Source organism: Sorex araneus, chromosome 5 (genome assembly GCF_027595985.1).
Source record: "Sorex araneus isolate mSorAra2 chromosome 5, mSorAra2.pri, whole genome shotgun sequence".
Classification (NCBI taxonomy): Eukaryota; Metazoa; Chordata; class Mammalia; order Eulipotyphla; family Soricidae; genus Sorex; species Sorex araneus.
The window spans coordinates 172235761-172262708 of NC_073306.1; the positions used below are offsets into that span (position 1 = coordinate 172235761).

Sequence of the window (26948 nt, forward strand, 5' to 3'; positions counted from 1 at the left end):
CGTGAAGCCCAGAATGACACGCACTGCCCTCACAGCAGTCCCCATTTTCAGCCGATTCACTGCAAAATTGAGTCAGGTCTGCAAGCCGAGTTTTGCAGCGAGTGAGCAGGCGTGCGAGGGACCTGGCTCAGCATGGCGAATGGAGCACCAAGCTGAGATGCTAAGAAACTGCAATTCGACTCTCGTTACCGAGTGAAGAGCGGAGCTGCACGCTCAGTGAAATGATCTCGGATACGTACAATGCGGCCTGGGAGCTGCGACATACGTGACCGGTGTCTGTTCCTGGCTCTCGGCTTCCCAAGCCTTTAGAATTTCCTGATAGGGATAAGAATGTCTCTTGGAAGGGGGAGAGGTGCTGGCTGGGGTGTGTGTATGTGGGGGGGGGGGGGAGGGCGCACACCCAGCTGTGCTCAAGGCTGACTCCTGGGCTCTGCACCCAAACCAGTGATTTCCTACCACTCCGGCTCAGCTCTCCCGGAGAAGTCGGTCGGTGGGGGGAGAGAGCAGCGACTTTCCCACTGTCCCCCTGCTCCAGCCCTGAGAAGAATGTCTTCTCCTCCCGAGGAGCGCCCTGCAGCCACCCCGGAGCTTACAGTGATCAGGCAACGCTTGATGGGCACTGACCTAGCAAAGGTGGACCCTGGCTATCTGCACTTGGCCCTCTGATTTGCGGGCTGGAACTTCCAGCTGTCTCCTCCTCCCCCACGGGGCAGAGGGAGAAGCAGAGACAAAGCTCCCCTCCCAAGGCCAGTGGCCGGAGGGCCTGTGCCCAGGAACCCCCTGGCCCAAGGCATCACTGAGGCTCAGAGCTTCCTGGGTGGTGGGCATGTCAGGTGCTGGGCGGGCGCTGCCCTCTCCAGCGTGCCCTGGGCCTCGGCCCCACGGGTCAGAAATCACTGAGTAGTCTAGGCCCGGGATGACAGTACAGCGTGTGGGAACGTTTGCCTTGCATATGCCAACTCGGGTTTAATCCCCGGCACCCCATACGGTTCCCTGGGCCCCTGAGTGAAGAGCCAGAAGTGATCTCTAAGCACTGTCAGGTTTGAAACACAATTTTCAAAAAGAAAAAAATCACTAAGCCGCAAAGAAAGGTTTGTGAGAACTGGTTATGTATGTCTATACACATATAAATAGGTAATGCATGTCTGGTTACTGGTGCAAATAAAGACCATATAAACAAGTGTGGGGCCTGGAGCACGTGGCTGACCAAGGTCCCATCCCCAGCATCCCATATGGTCCCCCAAGCACCACCAGGAGTGATCCCTAAGTCAAATGTAGCCCCTGAGTACCACTGGGTGTGGCTCAGAAAACAAAACAAAACAAAACAAAATACAAAAAAAAATGCTTTTTAAGTAATTCTAGGAGCTGGAGCCATAGTTCCAATGGGCAGGTGCTTGCCTTGTATGTGGCTGACCCTAGCTTGATCCCTGGCATCCCACAGGGTCCTCAGAGCCCTCCAGGAATGATGCTTGAGCACAGAGCCAGGAGTAAGCTCTGAAGAGCATCACAGGATGTGACCCCAAAATAAAACAAACAAACAAACAAAAAGTAATTCCATCACTGGGAGGAAACATCTGCAGAAGCCACTTAAAAGCATGACTCGCAGAAAGGACTTCCATCACACTCGAAAACAACAAACAGAGAGAGGGCGAGACCGGCCATATAAACATACTAAATTAATATTCAAGCCCCAGAGCTTTGTCTTTAGATTAAGGAAGTGAAATTTCACCCAGAGAAATAAGAGAGCCTTTGGTTCACAGGTGGGACTGGCTCAAAGGTCACTAATGCCACCAATGTAATAAACACTTGTTTCCTTGTCGGGATTTCAATGGGATTACTTCTTACTAGAACAGGTTTCCGCTTGACTTGGCGCTGCATGTCAGAGGGCCCGGCTGTAGGTGAATGAGCACTGGCAGAGGAGCAGCAGGATAAATCTGAGGGGTGGAACTACCCGCCAGGATCCCAAACGCCCCCCACTTCGCACCTGTGGGGCTTCTCAGAAGCCCCGAGTCAGGGCTCTGCCGCTCTGACCTGGGCTCTGAGCTGAGCAAAGTCCTCTCGACCCGAGGCACAGCTCCAGCTCCTACTTCTCCATGTGACATTCACTACCTGTACGGAATCTGATGAGATATCCAGTTCACAAAGCAGTAACGGTCATAAAGCATGCAGACCAAGCTCTACTGGCACGCTAAAGTGCTGTTTTAGTTTCATGGACCTATTTAAAGTGGGCTTAGCATCAGGGGTGTTAAAAGGTAAGAAACCAACCTATTAATAATGCAACTTCTCAGGGCTGGAGCAATAGCACAGCGGGTAGGGCGTTTGCCTTGTACGCGGACGACCCGGGTTCGATTCCCAGCATCCCATATGGTCCCTGAGCACTGCCAGGAGTAATTCCTGAGTGCTTGAGCCAGGAGTTACCCCTGTGCATCACTGGGTGTGACCCAAAAAGCTTAAAAAATAACAACAACAACCAAAAAAACAACTTCTCCATAGCAGAAGTCTTTATATATACAGCATGTTGCAAACTTACAATTGCAAAAAAATTTTAAAAATCTATTGGGAACCTAAAAGTTCAACAAAGAGAAATCATTTCAACACTGATGCTGGAGAGACAGTACATCGGGTAGGGTACTTGCATTGCGCTCTACCGACCTGAATTGGATCCCTGGAACCCCAAGTGGTTCCCCGAGCACTGTCAGTGATCCAATAAATAGACACTGATGCATCCCAAGAGATCACTAGTCATTCATTAGACTTTTTTGTACCATGACTACTTACGTTCCTGAAGACATTCTGTGTCTGTGCAGTAGGACTGGGACTGCCTCAACTGTAACGAAGAAGAGAGGAAAGTGAGCAATGCTCCTGGCCAAAAATCAAATACACAAAGCAGAGAGAGACCAGTGGATAGGGCACTTGTCTTGCATGTGACTGACCTGGATTCAATCCCCAGCATCCCATATAGTCCCCACAAATTGCCCGAAGCCCTGAGAACCACCAGGTGTGACCCCAATCTGCTCTCCCCAAATTAAAATAAAATGCATTAGGTCAGAGACTATATAGTGGGCATGTAGGTGCTTGCTTGCCTTACACATGGCCAACCTTGGATCCATCATGGTAACCCATGCGGTAAGCCCCTCCATATACCCTGCCTCTAGCACCACCAGGAACTCAGGAATGATCCCTGAACACAGCTGGGGATGGTCCCAAAAGACACAAGCAGTACAGACTTCCCAGAAAAATGTGTGTTTTTTTGTTGTTGTTATTTGGTTTTCTTTGGGGAGCTATCCCTACCTCTGTGTACAGTATTACTCCTGGCGTCAGGGGACCATGTGGTAAAAGGAATTGAATGGGGGCTTCCCGCATGCAAAGCATGTAACTCCTTTATTAAGCTGGGGCTGGAGCAACAGTACAGCAGCTGGGCATTTGCCTTGCATGCGGCTGACCCGGGTTTGATCCAATATCGTCCACCGAGCACTGCCAGGAGTAATTCCTGAGTGCCGAGCAACTCCTGAGCATCGATGGGTGTGACTCCCAACCAAAAATGGGGTGGGGGGAGTTTATTAAGCTATCTCTTTGGCCCTTTAAGCTTTTGTAAATTTTAAAATGAATTCTAAAAACAAAATTTTAAATGAATACTGCCATCATAAATAACATTCAATCCAAATGAAAAACAAAACTGTATCGAGGGGTTGGCTAATTGGTTGGAGGAAATTTTTGTTTCCACTCAAGGTGATGTTCAAATATACTGTGCAATTCACCCATTTAAATGAAGGCTTAGAAAAATAAATCACCTGCTACAGAACTCCTGCTGCGATATGCTATGAAATTTCCCAAAGGAGAAGCACTGACCCACAGCAGAGAGCTGAGAGAAGAAGGGGTAACGGGGCCGGAGCGATAGCACATCAGATAGGGCATTTGCCTTGCACGAGGCCGACCCGGGTTCAATCCCCGGCATCCCATTTGGTCCCTCAAGCACCGCCAGGAGTAATTCCTGAGTGCAAAGCCAGGAGTAACCCCTGAGCATCGCTGGGTGTGACCCAAAAAGAAAAAAAAAAAAAGAGGAGTAACTCTGCTAACGAGTTTTTTACCTCATGAAAATCTGAAGATAGAGAAAACGGGGGTGGGGGGTCCAACCCAAGATTTGATCTATAGAAATGCCCCTTGTAGAGAAAGGAATTTTCTTTCTCCCCTTTTGCTTTCATTTAAACAATGGTTGAAGATGGGGCTGGAGCGATAGCACAGCGGGTAGGGCGTTTGCCTTGCACACGGCCGACCCGGGTTCTAATCCCAGCATCCCATATGGTCCCCTGAGCAATGCCAGGGGTAATTCCTGAGTGAAGAGCCAGGAGTAACCCCTGTGCATCGCCAGGTGTGACCCAAAAACCAAAAAAATAAAAATAAAAAAAAAATAAAAATAAACAATGGTTGAAGAAATTAAAAAAATAATAATAATGAAAAACAGAGACCCAGGGTTTGTGGAAGGGACAGAGGTGTAGATTCTCACAAAGTTGGGATCTAAAGAAGTCTCCTGTGTGCTGGAGCGATAGTACAGTGGGTAGGGCATTTTCCTTGCACGCAGCTGACCCAGGGTCTATCCCTGGCATCCCATATGGTCATTGAACAACGCCACGAGTAATTCCTGAGTGCGGAGTGAACTCAAAACCAAACCAAGGGGCTGGAGTGATAGCATAGCGGGTAGGGTAGGGCGTTTGCCTTGCACGCGGCCGACCCGGGTTCAAATCCCAGCATCCCATATGGTCCCCTGAGCACCGCCAGGAGTAATTCCTGAGTGCAGAGCCAAGAAGAACCCCTGTGCATCGCCAGGTGTGACCCAAAAACCAAAAAAAAAAAAAAAAAAAACCAAACCAAAACAAACAAACAAAAGAAGTGTTCTGTGTCTATCTTTTCCTACAATTTAACTTTGGATCCACATCATTCTTAAAAATTAGAGAAACAGGGTTGAACAGAGATAGTACAGCAGGCAGGGTGCTTGTCTTGCATGTGGACAATCTGGGTTTGATCCCCGACACTACATATGATCCCCTGAGCACCCCCAGGAGTGATCCCTGAGTGCAGAGCCAGAAGCAAGCCCTGAGCACAACTGAGTGTAGCAAAATACAAACAACGAAACAAGGGGAATTTCATCCACCATCCTATGAGTGCACACCCTGTACTGAGGCTTTTAGGATGTTTAGGAACAGGAATGTCTCAGGAATGATCATCTCATAAACCCTAGAGTTGAAAATGACTGCAAATTAAAGAAAATAAAGGCACCCGTCTACTCAAATTCAGCCTCACCCTTGGGTAATGATACCCTCTCAACTTGCAGCTGTCTAGGGAAGCAGCTATGTAACTGCTGCAGGTAGCTGGCCCCTAACGACTGCAGAGGGCAGAAAGAAGACCTTGATTTGAAGTCTGGCACCAAGGCCAGGGAGAGAGCTTGCAAGGCCGCAGTACAAGTCTGCATGGCTCCAAAAGCATGCCTGGGCACAGGCGCCCGATCCCCTCGTACAGTGCTGATGCCTGAGCACAGTGCCTGATCCCCTAGGACACTGCTGATCCCTGAGTATAATACTGATCCCTGAGCACAGTGCCTGATCCCCTAGGACACTGCTGATCCCTGAGTATAATACTGATCCCTGAGCACAGGGCCTGATCCCCTAGGACTGCCTGATCCCCTAGTACAGTGCTGAGTCCCTGAGCACAGCGCCTGATCCCCTACTCCAATGCTGATCCCCTTATAGAGTACCTGATTCCCGAACACAGTGCCTGATCCCTGAGCTCAGTACCTGACCCCTGAGCACAGTGTCAGGAGCAGTCCTCTGGCCATTGCCGGGCATGATCCCAAAACCAAACAATAAAAATTAAGTCTGGCTCCCAGGGGGCCGGAGCTACAGCACAGTGGGGAGGGCATTTCCCTTGCACAAGGCCGACACATGTTCAATCCCCGGCATCCCATATGGTCCCCAAAGCACCGCCAGGAGTAATTCCTGAGTGCAGAGCCAGGAGTAAGCCCTGAGCATCGCTGGGTGTGACCCAAAAAGCAAAAAAAAAAAAGTCTGACTGCAAATTTCTAGTTTCAAGACCTTGGGCAAATTAGCACTTCTAAGCTTGAGTCTCCTGACCTGGCAAAGCAGGGACAATATCATCTACATATGTAAATCATACATGTGAAATATAAATAACAAGGCAAGAAACTTAGCTGTTATCATTACTGTGTCACATAAAATATGCTATTTATATTACGAGTGGAATTAGCAAATTAGCAAATCACAAAAGCACAGTCAAATTAATGGCTGAACTGTGGGTCAACATCCGCTCTAACCAATCTTAACACAGCTTAGCCGTAGGTGGGACTGAAAATCTCCAATGCTCCAGTAAGGGGCTGGAGCGATAGCATAGCAGGTAGGGCATTTGTCTTGCACGAGGCTGACCCGGGTTCGATTTCCTGCATCTCATATGGTCCCCTGAGCACCGCTGGGGTAATTCCCGAGTTCAGAGCCAGGAGTAACCCCTCAGCATCGCCAGGTGTGACCCAAAAAAGAAAAAAAAAATTCAATGCTCCAGTAAACAGTCAGATCCCAGTAGCTTAACTCAAAACCCAAGCAGAGGAGTGACTAGTGAGCGTCATCCACGCACATCCTGTCCTCGTGCAGCCTTCAGAGTTTAAGAGGCTACTTCCTTTCCTCTTTCCCTTTCAAACTCCCCAGCAGAACGGCATGTATCAACTTTACTTGCGATCAGCAAATTCTTTGCCAACTTCGAAGCAGGACAGTATGGAAAAAGGAGCCAGGCAATAAGTGAGGCTAGCTTAGAAGGATTCCAAGAGAGAGAAATCACGGGGGCACGGGTTCTAATGTGGGGTTTACCCGAAGATGTGGCAAAGAGCCTCACGTGGGAAATGAATCACCGAAGCCCATGAAAACAAACCAGTGACTTCCTACGATTGTATGTGGCTCAGCTCTCCCCTAGATGTCGGCAGGGAGAGGGAGCAAGGAGCAAAACGGACAGAAACTCCATCCCGCAATGACAACCATTTTGTAAACATTTTGGTGCATGTGCGCAGGATGCATTTTTGTATGTACATGCACTTGTACAAAATAAGACATTTTGTATTATTTTCCTGTCCTTCTTCCCATACTCAACTTGCTGTAAATCTTTCAATGCCAAGAACCAGGATATACCTTTTATTTGCCACACCAGGGGGTCCCCAGAGAGTGGGTCATGCTGGAACACTAGAGATCAAGCCCCTGGCCTTATGTATGCCCTTGGTGCTGTTTTATTTCTGTTTTGTTTTGGTTTTGGCAGGTGGGGGTGGAGTGGGTTGGGCCACACCAATAGTGCTCAGGGCTCACCCCTGGCTCTGTGTTCAGGGCTCACTCCTGGCTCAGTGCTCCAGGGTTCATTTACTCTTAGCTCTGTGCTAAGGGCTCACCCCTGGCTCTGTGCTCAGGGCTCACTCCTGGCTCTGTGCTCAGGGCTCACTCCTGGCTCAATGCTCAGCTCAGAGTTTATTCACTCCTAGCTCTGCTCAGGTTGACCCCTGACTCTGTGCTCAGGGCTCACTCCTGGTAGTGCCTGAAAAACCATATGCCATGCCACGAACCAAACCAGGGTGGGCCCCCTGGAGGCAAGTGCCTTAGCCTTTGTCCTGTCCCCCTCTGGTGTTTTTCTAAGGCACGCTGGCAGTGGCAGAGAAGTCAGGTTGCTCTCAGACTGCCCTCAGGGCTGCAGTCAGAAGGGGGAGACTGGCATCTGGCGATGGATCTCTGCGTGTCTGGGGCTGTGCCCGTTTTCCTGCCTTTAAAGCTTGTACTTTTCCTTCAACCTTTTGCAAACAGCAGGGCTTCCTTCTTTGCTTGGGGCACCATCCTTGTGAAAGGGATCTCCCGGGCAAACTCTGCTTGGTATTTCATTTCGCTGCAACATTTGTAAATTTGTACAAAAAAACAATGCTGTGGTGGTCTATAAATATAAGTGGAGAGGGGGGAAAATGCCAGAATAAAGGTATGTAGACTTCAAGTTGGTTTTTAACCATTTTCATTGAGATACTGTGATTAACAACACTGTTCAATTATACTTCTCATGATATATTGTTCCAACACCATGCAAACTTTGTTATTTTTTTCTACAGTTTTCTTTTTTTCTGGGGGGGTGGAGAATTGGGGGGAATAACACCCAGTGATGCTCAGGGCTTATTCCTCGCTCTGTGCTCAAGGATAATTTCCTCATAGGGCCCAGGGCAGCATCTAGAATCCCAAATCAAATGCAAGTTGGCTGAGTACCTGACCCAGTATACTCTCCCACCCCCCAATTTTTTTTCTTTTTTGGGTCACACCCAGCAATGGTCAGGGCTTTCTCCTGGCTCTGCACTCAGGAATTACTCGTGGCGGTGCTCAGGGGACCAAATGGGATGCCGGGGATCGAACCCGGGTCGGCCACAGGCAAGGCAAATGCCCTACCCACTGTTTTATCACTTTAGCGCCCCCAAAATAATTTTTAATATCTCTAGCATTAATAAACTGAATCACTTTTGCTAAAATGTTTTGGATATATTTGCCCCAATTTTGCATATACTTACATACCTCTACAAAATACCTTGATTTTGAACTTAATAACTTTATTGAGCCAATAATCACCCATGCAATTTTGGGGCACTGGCAAACTAACCCGTATAATTTAATGTCCTACCCTTTGGGTGTAGTTTATCTTGATACCGACCGGTAACAAATGCATAGATATGGGAAGAACTTAAGTCTGTCTGGCCAAGTGACTCACTGTGGCGATGAGGCAGGCAGGCAGAGGGGGGGCAGTCAGAAGGGGAATGCAGACACTTCCCTATTTTTCTATTTGTTTCGGGGGAGTTGAGGGGCACACCTGGTAGTATTCAGGGGATTGTTCGATCCCCGAGCAACACACATATCCAAATAAATGCAATTCAGTGCCAGGGAGATAGTACAGCTGGTAGGGTACTGACCGGTGGGGCTGACCAGTGTTCTATGTCTGGCACCCCATTGGGTCCCCTGAGCCCTCCAGGAGTGATCCCTGAGTGCAGAGACAACAGCAAACCCTGGACACAGCCGGGTAAGCCCCCCAGCCACCCGCCAAAAAAAAATCCCTAGTGTCCCATAGGGTCCCCCTGTACCTCCAGAATTTGACACCCGGCAGGGCTAGTAGCTGTCCCCAAGTCCCACACCCAGTAGTGGTCCCCTGAGCTCTGCCAGGTGTGGCTAAAAAACATCTGAGAAGAAAAACTGAAAAGCAAAGCCTCCAGCTGCTGTCTGGCCCCCCTCCCTCCCCCGAGCGGTCTCCTGGGAGGGCTGTCAGCCTGGGAACAACTCCGGGCCGGGAGGAGGCCGAGCAGCCACATGAAAGCGCCACACACAGACATGCCAGCTGCTGACGTCAACCAGGTTCTGCCACATGTCAGCGTCAACTGCCGCAGAGCGAGCGTGACTCCAGATGCTCCCCACGCTCCCCCCTGCAGCCCTTCCAGCGAGGCAGGCCCCGCATGAACCCACAGCTGCCGCTTTATCAGAAGTGGGGGTGAAGGATGCCATTTGTTGGTCAGCCAGAAAGACGGGAGCAACACAAAACAACCAACTGCTAACAGTTCACTCAGTCAAGTTGCACTGCGGGGCTGGGCAAGACAGCAATGTTTACTTTCCCCCCTTCTCTATTTAGTAGTGTTTAGATTTTGGGCCAAGTGGACATGCAACAGCCATTGGTTGTTATTATTTTTTTTAATGAACAACGTCATTAGGAATTAGGAATAATGTAACGTAATTAGGAATAATGAACTTCCTAATTGCCAAAATCAATTGTACCACAAAACCAATCAGGCTACAGGGCTGTCTAGTCTTTCAGGATGATGTCTTTCAGCCAGCCTACCTGCTGAAAACTCTAGGGTGTTCTCAGAATGGGGACAGGGCAAATTCCCCCAGACGAAATGGAAAACCAGCAGCCTTTACTCACACCCTCCATCCTGCCAGCAAAGAGCCCACCCAGAGTCATGTGTCCAGAAGAACATGATGCTGAAGGATCTTCCCAGGTGGCTGCTCTGGCGGAGAACTGTGAGTCAGTCTCTAATGGGGACAGACAGATCCCCCTCTCTCCCGGCAGGCCCAGCGGCCCGCAGCCACACCAGACACCAGAAATGGCTCAGCTCAAACTGCACCTCATCGAACTGCCAAGCCACCAAACTATTCCAGATCTACACGGGACTCCTCAACATTTCCCAGTACCATCAGCTAAGCAGGATCACAGCAAATGCGACCGGAAAGTTGCAGAGAAGCCCAACAAGCTCCATGAGCCTAAACAACAGGTTCACTTAGCACTAACCAGCGCAGTAGGTCTTCAAGGACATCAGTGACATCATGGAGGCAGAGAAGTTATATAAATTCTTATTGATCCAAAGTTGTTTTTTTTTTTTTTTTGCTTTTTGGGTCACACCTGGCAATGCACAGGGGTTACTCCTGGCTCTGCACTCAGAAATTACCCCTGGCCATGCTCAGGGGACCATATGGGATGCTGGGATTAGAACCTGGGTTGGCCGCGTGCAAGGCAAACGCCCTACCTGCTGTGCTATCGCTCCAGCCCATTGATCCTAAGTTTTAATAATTCCATTTGCCTTTGTGTTGTAACAAACAACATGAAGTAAATTGATTTGTTCCTGCACAGGGGCAGGATGGGGCGGTGGGTGGGAAACGGGGGTCAGTGGTGGAGGGGAGGTCACATCGATGGCAGAGCTGGTGTTGGAACATCTAATGTCTGAAACATCATTACGAACAACTAGGCAAACAATGTTATAATAAAAAATACATTTTTTAGTATTGGTATTTGAAAGAAGTCTGTTATACTCTTACTTTTTTTTTAGTGGTGGGCACACTCAAATATTATCTACCCAGCCAACTACACTTTCCTTACTTGGCTGAAATAAAATCGAAGTTAATCACATAATTGAAATAGCTTTGTAGCAATATGGGAAACACTAGATTACCATTGCTATTATTATTATTATTTTTTTTTTTTTTTGCTTTTTGGGTCACACCTGGCGATGCACAGGGGTCACTCCTGGCTCTGCACTCAGGAATTACTCCTGGCAGTGCTCAGGGGACCATATGGGATGCTGGGATTTGAACCCGGGTCGGCCGCGTGCAAGGCAAACGCCCTACCCGCTGTGCTATCGCTCCAGCCCACATTGCTATTATTATTAAGTGGAGGTACACACATACACACCTTGTATATGTGTGTGCCTATAAACACACAAACACACATATATGCACATATATGTACATAACACTTGCCTTGCATGCAGTGCAGGTGTGTGTATCAATGTTAAAAAGATGTGGGAAGAGGTGGCTGGAGCGACAGTGCAGCTGGTAAAGGGTTTAGCCTGCACGTGGCAAACCTGGGCTCAGTCCCCAACACCCCGTCTGGTCCCCAAGCCCTCCAGGAGTGATTCCCAGCCCCTGAACACTACTGAGTGTGGCCCAAAGCCTTCAAGTTAATAATGATATCAATAATAGTAGTAATAAAAGAAGATCCAGGGGCTGGAGAGAGGGTACAGAGGGTAGAGAGCCTGCCTTGCACACAGCCCACCCAAGTTCGATCTCAGCATCCCATCCGGTCCCCTGAGCACCACCAGGAGTAATTCCTGACTACAGAAGCAGGGATAAATCCTAAACACTGCCAGATGTGGCCCAAAACTCAGAAACAAATCAAACAAGCAAAAAAAGATCCGGGAAGAACCAGAGAAAATACCATTTTTCCAAGCATCATTCTAGGAATAGCAACCTTTCCTTCCCCTCAAAAACACAAACTGGGAAGATGTTCAACCAGGGGCGAGAGAGAAAGTACAGAGACTAAGGCACTTGCCTCGCATGAGGCTGACCCCACTTCAGTTCCCAGTACCACAGATGGTTCCCCTTGTCCAGATTCTTGAGTAACCCCAACCACTGCCAGGTTGAACCCAACCCCCCAAAAAATACATACAACCAAACAATTATTATTATTATTATTTTGGTTTGGGAGCCATACCAGGCAATGGCCCGGGGTTACTCCTGGCAAGTCCCAGGGGACCATAAGTGGTGCCAGGGAACAATCCCTGTTGGCCGCATGCAAGACAAACACCCTATCCGCAGTACTATTACTCTGGCCCCTATATGCACAACCAAGATCTAGGGGAAGAGAGAAAAAGTCAGATGGGGACTGAAAAGTTAAGCATTACTTTTAACATATTATTTTATTTTTATTATTACTATTTTCACTGGAGAAATATCTCCAAAGCCGAGAACATGAGCTCTGCATGCACGAGGCCCAGGCATACACCCCAGCACTACATGGTCCCGCAGAAGGGTGTGGCACCAAAACCAAGTGATGTGTCTTTTGAAAAATATATTCATATCAGCGAATGTTTTACAAAAATTAAGATAAATCTGCTGGAGAGATAATTCCGAGGTTAAGACTCTTGCCTTTCCCGCAGTGCAGAGCCCGAAGCACCGGGACCAAGAGCGGTGAGTACCTCCAGCTGTGGCCCAAAGGCCGCCACAAAAACTTAAAGTGTGAAAAGAGGGGCTGGAGCGATAGCGCAGCGGATAGGGCGTTTGCCTTGCATGCGGCCGACCTCGGTTCGATTCCCAGTATCCCATATGGTCCCCTGAGTAATTCCTGAGTACAGAGCCGGGAGTGACCCCTGTGCACCGCCAGGTGTGACCCAAAAAGAAAAAAAAAAGTATGAAAAGACAGTAGTGGAAATAAAGACTAGTAAACCTGGCTTCTATTGGCCTTTTTTTTTTTTTTTTGAAGCACCTGTGGTCAAAAACTAAGGTCTCATGAATACAAAGCATAAACTCTGCCGTGTTTCACCAGCAAACACCAATAGATTTGATGTGACTTTTAATTATCCTTCACATTCACTATGTACATGACCTTTAGTGTAGAGGAATCCAAGGACCTCCAAATCACATGCTGATAGTACAATAATATAGTTTCTTTTTTTTGGAGGGGGGGTTGTACCGGGTGATGCACAGGGGTTACTCCTGCCTCTGCACTCAGGAATTACTCCTGGCAGCGCTCGGGGAACCATATGGGATGCTGGGGATCGAACCCAGATCGGTCGCCTGCAAGGCAAACACCCTACCCACTGTGCTATTGCTCCAGCCCTTACACTAACATGGTTTTAAAAAAATTAAAGACATAGAAGTTTCAGTTAGGGCCAAGACAGCTCAAGGGGCCAGCGGTGGAACACTGACTTACACACTGGCACCCTCAGTTCTAGCCCTAGCATCACATGATCTGAGCACTGAGCCAGAGCAACCCTGGAACACTACCAGGTAATGGCCCCAAAGCAACAGAAAAAAAGTTTCAGGGGCTGGAGCGATAGCACAGCAGGTAGGGCGTTTACCTTGCATGAGGCCGACCCGAGTTTGATTCCCAGCATCCCATAGGGTCCCCTGAGCACGGCCAGGGGTAATTCCTGAGTGCAGAGCCAGGACTGACCCCTGAGCATCGCTGGGTGTGACCCAAAAAGCAAAAAAAAAAAAGTTTCAGTGACACTGTCTGGATTAGTGATGAAACGAAGGGGTCACCATCCCCTAACCACCAAAAAAATGAATGAGTGAATAAATAAAGAACTATCTTAGTTCCAAATTTTAGATTACAACAGAGAACAGGAAAAACACGTAACCCCAGTTCACCTTTCTCAGTGCATCTGTCTCTCTCTGGAACGCCTACTAGTAGCGGAACTACACCACAAGAGACAGCGGGAGAAAGGGAAGGGAAGGAGGAGACAGTGAAGCCAGAATAATCCCACAAACGGCTTTACTGGGAATAGAAACGCCCCTCTACAAGCTTTTTTGGAGTTTTTTTGTTTGTTTTATTTTTTTAGGCCACACCCTAAGCGATGCTCAGGGGTGACTCCTGGCTCTGTGCTCAGGAATTACTCCTGGAGCTGTCTACAAGTCATTTTTATGGCATAAGGAATAAAAAAAAAATTAAAAACCAGAACCCAGCAGGAGAGATAGTCCAGAGTTATTAAAGGCATTTACCCTGCTCCGGCCAACCCAGGCTAGGATCCCTGACAGTGCAAAGCTGGGGGCTCCCAACCCTCATGTCCCCTGTGTATGACCCCTGAGTCACCCTCCCAGACTCACTGCACATTCTTCCCAATCCCTCTACTAGTCAACAAACCAAGCACTGAAATTCAAGAGCTGTGTTTCTCAGCAGCGGGGCCATTCGGGCCCCAGGATATTCTAAGGGGCCACAGGTGCAAAGTGCACAGATGGGGAGGCCACAGCACAAGATCAGGGGCCAACTAGTACGGTGGGCAGGTGGGGAAACAAAGGAAACGAGGCTGGTAGGGAAGGAAACGTCTAAACACTGTGAGGAACACGGCTCTGCAGCATGAGAATAATTCGGGGAAGTATTTGAACAGTCAAGATGATAATCTTCTTTACATTTAAAAAAAATATTTCTGAATGTCCCTCACATGAAAACTTCCATGTAGCTGGCAAAGTGCAGAGGCATTAAGGGCAATCTGACACCTGTTCACCGCAATGGTGAGATTAAAGCCGGGGAAGGACACGAGCCCAGAGAGTGAGGAAAGCTTTGCAATTAGCACCCCAAGAAGGGCATTCTTTGTACTACACTTGAACAACCTTGCATTTATGAACGCAACATCGTCTAAAACATGGCGACAGAAAGGGCTGCTGTACGGTCTTTGCATTATGGAGCCCCCGCCCCTGTACAGAGCTGGGAGAAGCTCCCCCTCAGCCCAACACAGTTGAGTTTGGTCCCCAAAGCAAAGGAAGCACAATAAAAAACTGCTGTGATAACAGATAACGAATCAACTGCTTTAAAGTCCTTGAAGCGGTTAGACAATAAAATGAGAAATCCAGTTTATACTTTTTATACTGCTAATGCAAAATATCACTACACAACTGAGAAATAATAAACCTCATACTAGCACTAGAGCAGAAAGAAGGATCTAAATTGATGTGTGCGCCCAAAAACCTTAGGATACAGACATTCCTTAAGATATGTGCATGGGCTGGAGCAATACTACAGTGAGTAAGGGCACTTGCCTTGCAAGAGGCTGACCGCGGTTCAATCCCCAGCACCCCGTGTGGTCCCCAAAACCCTACCAGGAGTTCCCCGCGTACAGAGCCAGAAATGAAGCCTAAGCACGGCTTGGTAGGGCTCAAAAAATAAATTGTAAAAAAATATTTTTTTTTTCCCACAGAGGCCAGAGCAATAATACAGTGGTAAGATGCTTGCCCTGCACATGGCCAATCCAGTTCAATCCCGGCACCTCAGACGGCCCCCCAAGCCCTCCAGGAGTGATGTCTGAGCAGGAGTAAACCTGAGCACCGGGTGTGGCCCAAGACCTAAATAACCAAATGAATTCTAAAATAGTCAAATACTTTTTACTTTATGATGAGAAGAGTTTCTACGTTTAAATTCAAAGGAAAAAAGGAAAGAAAATCATCAAAAACATTTTAAATGGCAACACTGTGGAACATATTTCTTTTTAAGGGAGCTGCATTCACAGACCTTATCCTTCAAATGAGCTGAGATGGCTTATTTTTCACCTGATGACAGCTTATGTCTGTGAAGATGCTTACAAAGTTTAGTCTGTTGGTTTATTTATTTATTTATTTATTTATTTTACAAAAAATGAAGGCTTTTATTCTTTTAAAGCACCTTTGTCAAAGTAAGCACTATGTAATTTCCTTGATAGAAAGTAGTCGCCCTTACTTTAGTAAGAAAGACCATTCTTTTTTTTTTTTCTTTTTGGGTCACATCCAGCGATGCTCAGGGGTTGCTCCTAGCTCTGCACTCAGGAATTACTTCTGGAAGTGCTTGGTAAAGTATATAAGATGCCAGGATCGAACCCGGGTTGGCTGTGTGTAAGGCAAATGCCCTCCCCGCTGTACTATCACTCCGGCCCAAGACTACTTTTTTTTTTTTTTTTTTGCTTTTTTTGGGTCACACCCGGCAATGCACAGGGTTCATTCCTGGCTCATGCACTCAGGAATGACCCCTGGCGGCGCTCAGGGGACCATATGGGATGCTGGGATTCGAACCCGGATCGGCCGCGTGCAAGGCAAACGCCCTACCCGCTGTGCTATCACTCCAGCCCCCCAAGACTACTTTTAAGACTTGAAAGCAAATAATTTATTTGCTCCCAGGTTTCTAAAAACCATTTACTGAGGATATAATAATTAGAAACTTCTAACTAAATAACAAAAGTCCAAAATATAATAAAACATCAAAAACCAAACTACAATTTCTGAGCTGCACTATTTTGCTGCTTGAAACCTAAGTGACAGTATGTCACTATAATTATGCTATAGTTAGCATAATTAACACCGCTATAATTATGGTCTTATCTAAATCTTTACTGCAGTGCAGGTACAGAAACACATAGACACAGTTTTTTTGAGAATTGACACTCCTCAAAATGCAGCAAACATTTTAACTTAATACATGCAAAAAGGAAGTGTTCCAAAACATTTGCGTTATTTGAGAGAGGTTTTACCTGCAGAAATTTAATTTTAATTAATCGTATTGTGTTAGTGCTTTTAAAAATCATGACAAAAATCTTCTCTCTGAGCAGACTGCCCATGATAAATTACTATGATGCTATATGTATGTATATATTGGCAAGATGTCAATACAGCATAAATCCCATGGCTTTTGATTTTCTTCTGGAGATTGAAGCTGTTTTCCTACTCAAGTACATGGCTTTTGTGACCGAAATCTCCAGGCTCTCATGGAATCTGGAATGGGCGACCTCCCCTCATCTCCCTGTTCTTCTGGGAGTCTGGCAGTCACACCCATGAACAGCTTCTGGTGCCAGTTGAGTGCATTAACAGCCATGATCCTGAGATTCACAAAAAAATCTCGGGAGAGCTACAAGCTGCAGAAATGCCTCTGGACCCCAAAGTCACCATCCAGTTTAAAATTTAACTCCAGCTGTATCACCCTATTCAAATTTTAGAAATCCTGCAGTGTGCAGCCACATTTGCAGCCCACGACATCTCATACTTTACTCCACTGATGTACCAAGAGTAGTACGCCACATTTGATGGGGTATAAAGTAGAAGGCAACCGATCTTGATTAAAAAACAAAACAAAACAAAAATTAGCACACAAGGCTCAACCTGTAATAACATGTTAGTAGTCTCATACAAGGATTTACTGGCTTCAGGGTAAGATACAACAATCTTAACACACTTCCAACATTTTTGGATCATTTTTAGCAGATTATGACAAGCAATACAAAATAAATTATCTAGGACTTGCTTTGGGGGCGGGTTTGGGTGGTAGTAGGAAGGTGTAATGGTGTTGGGAATGGAAGTGGAATATGGACTGTAATAAATTACTGTGAACAACTTTATAAAAATAATTTTTTTAAAAAAAAGGAAAAGAAATAAAGCTGTTTTTCTTGGGATAAATACAGCAATGAAACCCATAACAGCTGATCAAAAAAAGTACTTCTGCCATAAATCCAATAATTTTCAGGAAACAGCTACCAATGGTAATTTTGCCATATAGTTCTTTTAGGGATAACATCTCTGCACTGTTGCCTTAAGTATGTCTCTAAAAGCTTGTTCTCTGTCGTCAAGCTTACTCTTTACTGTTTAATTTACTTGCTTACTGACTATAGCCTGGTTGAGAAAATCTAGTTGGTTGGTTCACTGATCTAGTGCGGTGTATCAGGCTCTCCCCGTCTTCTGGTGCTCAGTTCAAGGAGCTGGCCGGCTTGATTAATTCTGCCATGAACAGTGTTATCCAATAGCACTGCGCCAGCCAGCTCACCACACCAGTTACAATCTACGTCCAACTCCTTAGAAAGAGAAGGAATCTGAATTCCTCATTACTTTTATGAGCACGTGTGTTCTGATATTTCACAAAAGCTCTTCGACATGTTCCTGTACGAAAGGGTCATCCAAGATGTTGTTGCTATAACTGGTTTTTAGAAGTTTTTTAAAGTTTCTCTCCTACTCTCTGATCCCTCAACAGCCCCATGGATCAAACCTTCAGTGCTCTGTAGGGCACTTGGGGGCCCAGCAGCAGTTGGGGCAGGAAGGGGTCTGAAGGACGAGTTCCAGCCCCTGGAGCTGCAGGACAAGTCAAGGCGTAGGTGCACCTCAGTGCAACTCTCTGCACCACAGGCAAAGTCCTCTCCCTTAAAACAGGGGATGCCTGAGGTCGGAGAGATAGCATAGGACTTAAGGGATTTGCCCTGCATGTGGTCTGCCCTTCTTAGACCGCCCCCCACATCACATATGGTCTCCCATACCCCCACCAGGAGTGACCCCTGAACACAGACCCAGGAGCAAGCCCAGAGCTCAACTGGGTGTAGCCAAAATTAAACAGTAATAAGGAGCCGGGGGACCAGAGTGATAGTATAGTAGGGAGGCGTTTGCCTTACTCGTGGCCAACCTGGATTCCAATACCTGGCATCCCACATGGTCCCACAAGCACTGCCAGGAGCAATTCCTGAGTACAAGGCGATTTTAAAAAATTATTTTAATAATAAATAAAATTATTATTATTATTATTATTATTAAAAGGTGCTGGAGAAATAATACAACATGGAAGGTGCTTATCTTTCACATGGTCAAACTGGGATCAATCCCCAGCACCTCAGATGGTCCCCAACCCTACCAGGAATAACTTTTGGGGCCAAAAAAATAGTACAATGGATAGGGCGCTTGCCTTGCATGTGGCTGACCTGGGTTCAATTTCCAGCATCCCCTAAGCCCTGCCCAGAATGATTCCTTAATACAGAGATAAGAGTAACCCCTGAGCATCACCAGGCATGGCCCAAAAACCAAAAATAAATAAGTAAAATTTTGAAAGAATAAAAGGTAAGAAAAGTCTGTCTTAAGCCTTTCTGTGAGTTTAAAAAGTGTCCCACCTCCGTGGGGACAGGAGAATACAACAGGTAGGGCATTTGCCTTTCACACATCTGACTCAGGTTCTATCCCTGGCATCCCGTAGGGCCCCCTGAGCACTGCCAAAAGTAATCCCTAAGTGCAAGGCACAAAAATTGAAAAAGAGGGGCTGGAACGATAGCACAGCGGGTAGGGCGTTTGCCTTGCATGCGGCTGAGCCGGGTTTGATTCCCAGCATCCCATATGGTCCCCTGAGCACTACCAGGAGTAATTCCTGAGTGCAGAGCCAGGAGTAACCCCTGAGCATTGCTGGGTGTGACCCAAAAAACAAAAAAAAAATGAAAATAAAAATAAAAAAAGAACCAAGAAGCAGCAGCTAGTCTCCCTTGAAACTCCCCCCTTTACAATCACTACTATAGGTGTGGCCAAAAATAAGCAAAAAGCTTTCCTTCTTCATTATTTTTTTGTTTTTTTGGGGACCACACCTGGCATTGCTCAGGGCTTACTCCTGGTTCTGTGCTCCAGGATTGCTACTGGTAGGCTCAGGGGCCATACGGAGTACTGGGGACTGAATCTGGTTTGGCCGCATGCAGGGCAAGGGCCCTACCCGCCGTCCTGCCGCTCAGGCCCCACTTCTCTTCTCGTCTGCCTTTACTAACTGCTCTGTGTCCCTTCTGTTGTGTCTGTTGGTGATGACACACAAGTGGGCGTACTCGGGGAGGGGGTATGAGAGAGCTATGCATTTTTACAATTCATTCTTATGGGGGCTCATACCAGGCAGTGCTCAGGGTCTCCTCCTGGCTCTGCACTCAGGGATCACTCCTGGTGGGACTCAGGGGACAGTATGTGGTGTCAGGGACCGAATGCAGGGTCAGCTACCAGCTGCCTGCACACGCCAAGCTCTCCGCCTGCTGTCCCATGGCTCTGGCCCTGGGCTGCTCATTTTCATAGTTACAATCCTTGACTCTGAGCCCTGATCTCAGGCGGCTCACGGAGCTCAGCCTGGGCTTTGCAGGCGGGAGCCCGAGTGCAGGCCCTGGCACGGCATGGCTCCCCGAACACTGCAGAGAGCAACATCTGAGCACTGATCCAAACGCAGCCGAGTACCACAGGGGGTTAATAGCCCACCACAGCCCCTAATTTCCCTGGGTTTCACAACTAGCTATTATCACTGTAAAGCCTTGGGAAAATGATGATACTCTAACCAAAAAAGAAAACCAGATTTAATTAAATGTAAAAAAATTAAAAGTCTAGGGGCTAGAATGGTAGTACAAGAATTAAGGCATTAGCCTTGCATATCCCCCACACCACTTTGATTCCCAGCACTGCATACGGTCCCCTGAGCACAGAGCTAGGAGTAACCCCTGAGCATTGCCAGGTGTGACCCCAAAAGCCAAAAATATTGAAAATAAAATAAAATGCAAAAAAGCATGCATTCACCATGTGCTTTCCCCTCCCTGAACCCGTAGACATCAAAACTACAAGATGGAAAGGGAGAAGGGTTTTATTTTTTAAAGTATAGCATTAATCACTACATAGAGACCTGCTAATTAACTGCCAAGGCTGGAGTATGAGGTATAACTCAGCAGTAAAGAACTTGCCTTGCCCTGGGTTCAATCTCCTGTACACAAAGCAAAAGAAAAAGTTGGGGCCAGAGTGATAGCACTGAGGGCAGAGTGCTTGCCTTGCAGATGCAGCTGACCCCCTGTTGCAAGATAAATTCCTGGTACCACATATGATCCCTGAGCCCTGCAAGAGTGACCACGAGTGTGGAGCCAGGAGGGAGCTGATATGGCCAAAAAAAAAAAAAAAAAAAAAACCAAACCTGCTCATTAACTACCAACAATTCAAACTTCTGAGCAAATGCCTGTACAAACCTGTATTAACTTATCTGTGATATCACGCCCCTACAGACCATCAGCTACATGTAGTTAAAGACTCTCTGCATTAATACAGAAGAGAATAGGTGGTACAAGTTGGTAACTACCCATGATGCTGAAATTGCCCCAACATAAATCTATCACTAAGAAAGGCCCGAGTGAGGCCAGACTGATAATACAGCAGGCAGGATGCTTGCCTTGCACACAGCCGACCCGTTTTCGATTCTCAGTACCCGGTCTGGTCCGCGGAGCACTGCCAAGAGTGACTGTTGAGGGGAGGGGTCGGAACAATAACACAGGGCAGGTACTTGCCTTGCCTGTGGCTGACTCAAGTTCACTCCCCAGCACCCCATATGGTCCTCCCAGTCCCGCAAGAAGTGACCCCTGAGCGCAGAGTCAAGAGTAAGCCCTGAGCACCACTGACCGTAGCCCCAAAAGTAGTAAATAGACAGCAAACTGCCTTTTCTCCGTCATAAGGAATTACTCATAATAGGGGCTGGAGCGATAAGACAGTGGGGAGGGCGTTTGCCCTGCACGTGGCCAACCTGGGTTTGATTCCTGGCATTCCATATAGTCCCCCAAGCACCACCAGGAGTAACTCCTGAGTGCAGAGCCTGGAGGAACCCCTGAGCATCGCTGGGTGTGACCCCCCCCCCAAAAAAAGCAAAACAAACAAAAAAAATTTCTTATAATTAAAGATTTAGCCATGATGACTTACATCACCATGGAATTTCAACTGCTGAAGCAATTTTTTTCTGACCATCAGATGCAAACTCCCGATCACCAACATTCTCACAGAAACAGTGGGGGGAGGGGAGGGCAGCCCAGCTCAGTACCCTCCTGTTCAGCTCACCAGATTGATCAGCCTTCTCATCGCATGTTCGTGAGAGCAAACACATTCACAGGGATCGAATCCGCCTTCTGCCATGATTACCCAGCTTGAGTGAACTTGACTGCTTAGATCTAGAAAGAAGGGAAAACACTGTTAAGAGTGCAATTCAGGGCCCGAGAGATAGCACAGCAGGTAGGGCATTTGCCTTGCACACGGCCAACCCAGGTTCTATCCCTGGTATCCCATATGGTCCTACTGAGCATCAACACTGAGTAATTTTGAGAGCAGAGCCAGGAGTATCCTCTAAGCATCGCTGGTATGACCCAAAAAGCCAAAAAAAAAATGAAAAATGAAAGAGTGCAATTCAGGGGCTGGAGAAAATGTACAATGGGCAGAGTGCTTGCCTTGCACATAGCTGATCCAGGTTCGATCCTTGGCATCCATATGGTCCCCAGAGCCTGCCAGGAATGATTCCTGAGTGCAGAGCCGGGAATTATCCCTAAGCACCGCCAGATGTCTCCCCAAAACAAACAAAAATGCAATTCAGAGTTACTCTCTCTTGAATCGTGAAAACCTCATGTGGTATATATTCATGCCAATTAGTCAATCACTGATTTCTGGTTTCAGGGCCACACCTGGCAGTGCTCAGGAGTTTCCCCTGACCACGCTGGGGGTGGAGGAGGGAGGGAATGACATGTGGTTCTATAAAGATCATCAAACCAATACTGACAAGAAAACCCATTAAATGGGGGGGCCAGAGAGGTGGTACCAAGGGTAGAGTGTTTGCCTTGCACGCGGTCGACCCAGGTTTGATCCCCAGCATCCCAGATGGTCCCCACACTCACCAGGAGTGACTCCTGAGTGCAGAGCTAGGAGTTACCCCTGAGCATCACACCAGGTGTGACCCCCTCAGAAAAAAGAAAAAACAACAAGAAAACGTCCCAAATAAGAGATATATTTGTAAATAAGATTACAATTGATTATATTTAATATCCAAATACACACAGAATTCCTCCAGGGGCCCAGAGGAATAGCTCATGGCTTAGAATGCCTGTCTGACGAGCATAAGGTTGTGAGTTCACAGGATATGCAGCAGGGAGGGCGTTTGCCTTGCATGCAGCCAACCCAAGTTCAATGACCACCAACCCTATATGGTTCCCTGAGTAGCGCCAGGAGTGATTACTGAGCACAGAGCCAGGAGTAACCCCTGGGCGTTGCCAGGTATGGTTCAAAAACTCAGAAAAAGGTGAGTCCCATCCCAGATACCACCACATATGCCATGTGGGATCCCGGTGACTCTGCCTGTGATGGTGAGGGTCATGAGTGATTTCTGGTTGCAGCAAAGTCAGTTACGCACAAGAGCCACAATAATGAGGTCAGTGTCAGTGGCGGGACACTGGGACAGTTGTGAAGGAAAGTAGATACTCAGGTGGGGGTTGTGATGTTGGAATATTTTTACACATGGAAACCCTTCATTAACGGGTTTATAAATTATGGCGCCTAAATTTTTTTAATTTCTTCATGAAATTCAACCCTCAGCAAACACCACAACTAAAGCAGTGTGACCATTCGTGGGTCCTACAGCCAAGCATGCAAGCACAACAGCCCAGAGTCAGGAACAAAATGAATAGAGAGAAGGTAAGAAAGGGCGTAAAAACCAAGATGAAGCTAGAGGGCTAGACACAGGACTCACTGGTCAGTTGAACATCTTTGCAGGCGGAGATCTGGACTATCCCTGGCTTCACGAACAGAACAAGACTCACTGGGAATGGGGAGCGCGCTCAAGGTCTGCAATGTGTGCTCACGGGAGCCTCAGATCCACCCCTGGCACCACCAGGAACAGCCACCTGTTGTGACCTAATTTTCTGTTTGTTTGGGGGTCACACCTGACGATGATCAGGGATTGCTCCTGGCTCTGCACTCAGGAATCACTCCTTGCTGGTGCTCAAGCAACCATATCAGATGCCAGGGATTGACGCCAGGTGGCCGCGCGCAAGGCAAGCGCCTTACCCGCTACCACTACGCGTCACCCCCCCTCATTTTTTTTTAAAGTCAGACATACCGGGCCAGAGAGATCGTACAGCACGCAGGACTCCTGCCTTTCCATGTAGCTGATCTGGGTTCAATTCCCGGGACCCCGTGTGATTCCCCCACAAGTCTACCAAGAAGTGATCCCTGAGTGCAGAGCCAGGAGTAACCCCTGAGCACCACTGGATGTGGCTCAAAAAATAAAAAGAGGGAGGGGGCTGAGAAACGGAGAGTGATTGCTTAAAGAACAGTGTCTGGTTGGAGCCCTAGGTTTTGGAATCAGATAATGGTGCTGGTTGGGCAAGACTGTGACGCACGACACTGACGGCTGTTACACAACTGGGGTTCAGCGGGAGGGCTCCCGCTGCGCACGGCTGAGGCGCCGACGGGCACCGCAAGAAATGGAACAAAACAGGAAACCTGGGAGCAGTCAACGAGAGCCATGGGTTAGAATGTCCACAGACTGGCCTGGGATTTTACCAGAATTTAGAATAGGATGAGAGATTATGATATAATAAATATGAGAACAGAATATACTGAATGACTGAACGTGACAAAATTCCAGTGATATCTAATGGTTGAATTTAGTAGCATTCGTAGTATACTAAATATTAGTATGCTAATAGTAGTATAGTATATACTATAGTATATAATATGTACTATATATACTAGTATATATACTATATATACTACTATTATATACTATACATAATATACTTTTTTATAGTATAAAATAGTAGTATACTAATATACTATACTATTTTAGTAGTATACTAAAAACAGTATTTCTGGAAAACTAAGTTATGTTGCACATATAAAGAAAGTACTGGAAGAATAGATCTTTGGGGTGGGGGGTTGTTTGCTTTGTTTTGGCAGGGGGAACACCCAGCAGTGTTCAGAGCTTACTCCTGGCTCTGCACTCAAGCATTACTCCAGCGGGGGCTTGGGGAACCATGAGGTCCTGGGGGTGGAACTTGGATGAGCCTCCCTGGGCTCTTTCTGCTTAGTACTGGAGCCACACGCAGTGGTGTTCAAGGGGCCACCAGTGCTAGATGAGCTCGCTGGGCCCAGAGAGGTGGCTCTGTGGTCGAGTGCCTGTGTTGAGGTGTGAGGCCATGTGCTTGCACCCCAGAGCCAGCCCACGCCACCAGGAGTACCCAGAGGAGTGCCCAGGCCAGGAGACCTGGCAGCTCATGCCCGGGGGTTGGGATGTGCCACACACAGTGGGCATGAGCACTGTGACTGTGAGCGCATGGCAGACATAGTGAGCAAGTGTGTGTGAGCATTGCAACCAGGTGTGCGAGCCCCCACCACCACAACAAAGGTGGGGGGACAAGGAGGAAGGAACAGAGCAAACTTAACAGCTAAGAAGCAAGAGAACAGAATTTGGAGGACACAGAAGGAATGTAGGGCCACACATGGAATGTTGAGGCTACTCCTGGCACTGCGCTCAGGGATCACTCCTGGCCGTGCTCAGGGGGATCCTGTGAGGTGCCGGCAGTCAAACCAGGGTCTGTCATATGCCAGAAAAGTGCCTTACCTGCTGGGCTATCTCTCTGGTCCATCAAGAGAACATATATATATATATATAATATATACACACATATATGTATATATACACACATATATGTATATACATGTGTGTATATATATATATATTTAGAGAATATAATTTTGAGCACAAACATTTTATCCAGGTTTGTTTCTGGGGGAGGGGGCAGACACACCCAGCAGAGTTCAGGGTCTCCTCCTGGCACAGTGTTGGGGATCACTCCTGGCAATGCTCAGGGGGACCACGCGATGCTGGGGGTAGATCCTGGGTTCCTATATGCAAGGCAAGTGCTTGAGTCCTTTGAGCCACCAAAGGTGTCAACGGTCACTCTGTGAATCTTCACCCTTGCATTCTTGCTGTTCGGAGGACCTGGGGATTGCACAGCTTGGCTGTGGGGATCACACCAGGGTAGGCCACACAGTTGGCTATGCCCACTGGGGGCAGTACGCTCAGTTGCGGTACTTGCTGGAGACTGCACGCATTCTGGGTGGGCTGTTCACAGATGCCTGGCCACGGTGAATCACATGGGGGACCACACTCTGTGCAGCACCCGGGACCCTGACACCAGGGCCTTCATGGTCTCACACAGGGCCTTCATGATCTCACACAGTACACGGGAGGTGCCAAGAACCAAACACACAACCTCATGCTTCAAGGCAAATGTTTAGCCACGAAGCTATCTATCCCCCGGTCCTCTGAAGAAAGAAAGCGGTCTTTGGGCAGAGGGAGAGCAGAGCTTGCCTTGCACACGGCCAGCCCGTGTTTGATCCCTGGCCCCCTACATGGTCTCTGAGCCCTGCCAGAGTGATCCCTGAGCGCAGAGCCAGAAGTAAGCCCTGAGCATCACACCAAAAAAATGTGTAAATAGAAGCCAGAGAGATAGTACAACGATTAGGGCACTTGCCTTGCACACAGCTGACCCAGGTTGGATCGCCAGAACGCCACATGGTCCCTATCCGGCACCACCAGGATACTGAACATAACAGAGTGTGATGTTCAGTATCCTGAAACATATATATACATACATATATGTGTGTATATGCATACATGCATATATTTATTATACCTTAGGCAAGATGAGTTACAATGATAACTTTTTATGATACTGATGTAGTTACTTGCACCTTCGCCACCACCACAGTATCCAAGACCACTGTCCTTATGTGATTTCTGATCTGCCTCTTCCCGAATGTCCAATGACAGGAGTGGATAAAGAAGCCGTGGTATATATAATACAACGGAACATCCTGCGGCTGTAAGAAAAGATGCAATCTTATTTAAAAAAAAAAAAGATGGGTTGGAACGATAGTACAGCAGCTATGGTGTTTCCCTTGCACATGGCCACACCAAGTTCAATGCTTCATACTCCATAGGGTCCCCAAGGACCGCCAGGAGAGATCCCTGAGCACAGAGCCAGGAGTAACCCCAGAGTATCACCAGGTATGTCCCTCCCCCTAAAAAAAAATCAATTACAATAACAGTTAAAGACAATATGAATACATGTAGAAGTCTAAGAATATATATGTATATATATATTTACATATATATATATATATATTTTTTTTTTTTTGCTTTTTGGGTCACACCCGGCAATGCACAGGGGTTACTCCTGGCTCTGCACTCAGGAATTACTCCTGGCGGTGCTCAGGGGACCATATGGGATGCTGGGAATCGAACCCGGGCCGGCTGTGTGCAAGGCAAACGCCCGACCCACTGTGCTATTGCTCCCCAGAAGTCTAAGAATATATTAA

The 26948-nt window shown here is 47.4% G+C and overlaps 1 protein-coding gene across 1 annotated transcript in view; it reads right to left on the bottom strand.

The window, feature by feature from the left end:
* The window catches only part of SMIM14 (small integral membrane protein 14), a 61716-nt gene that overhangs the window by 11493 nt on the left and 23275 nt on the right, over window positions 1-26948 (bottom strand). Inside the window, exons 2-3 of the mRNA XM_055139774.1 lie at window positions 21639-21748; window positions 2779-2827 (exon numbers count right to left, since the gene is read on the bottom strand). Of these exons, the coding sequence (XP_054995749.1) occupies window positions 2779-2827; window positions 21639-21713 (124 nt within the window). The 5' untranslated portion in view covers window positions 21714-21748. The remainder of the gene's footprint in view (window positions 1-2778; window positions 2828-21638; window positions 21749-26948) is intronic.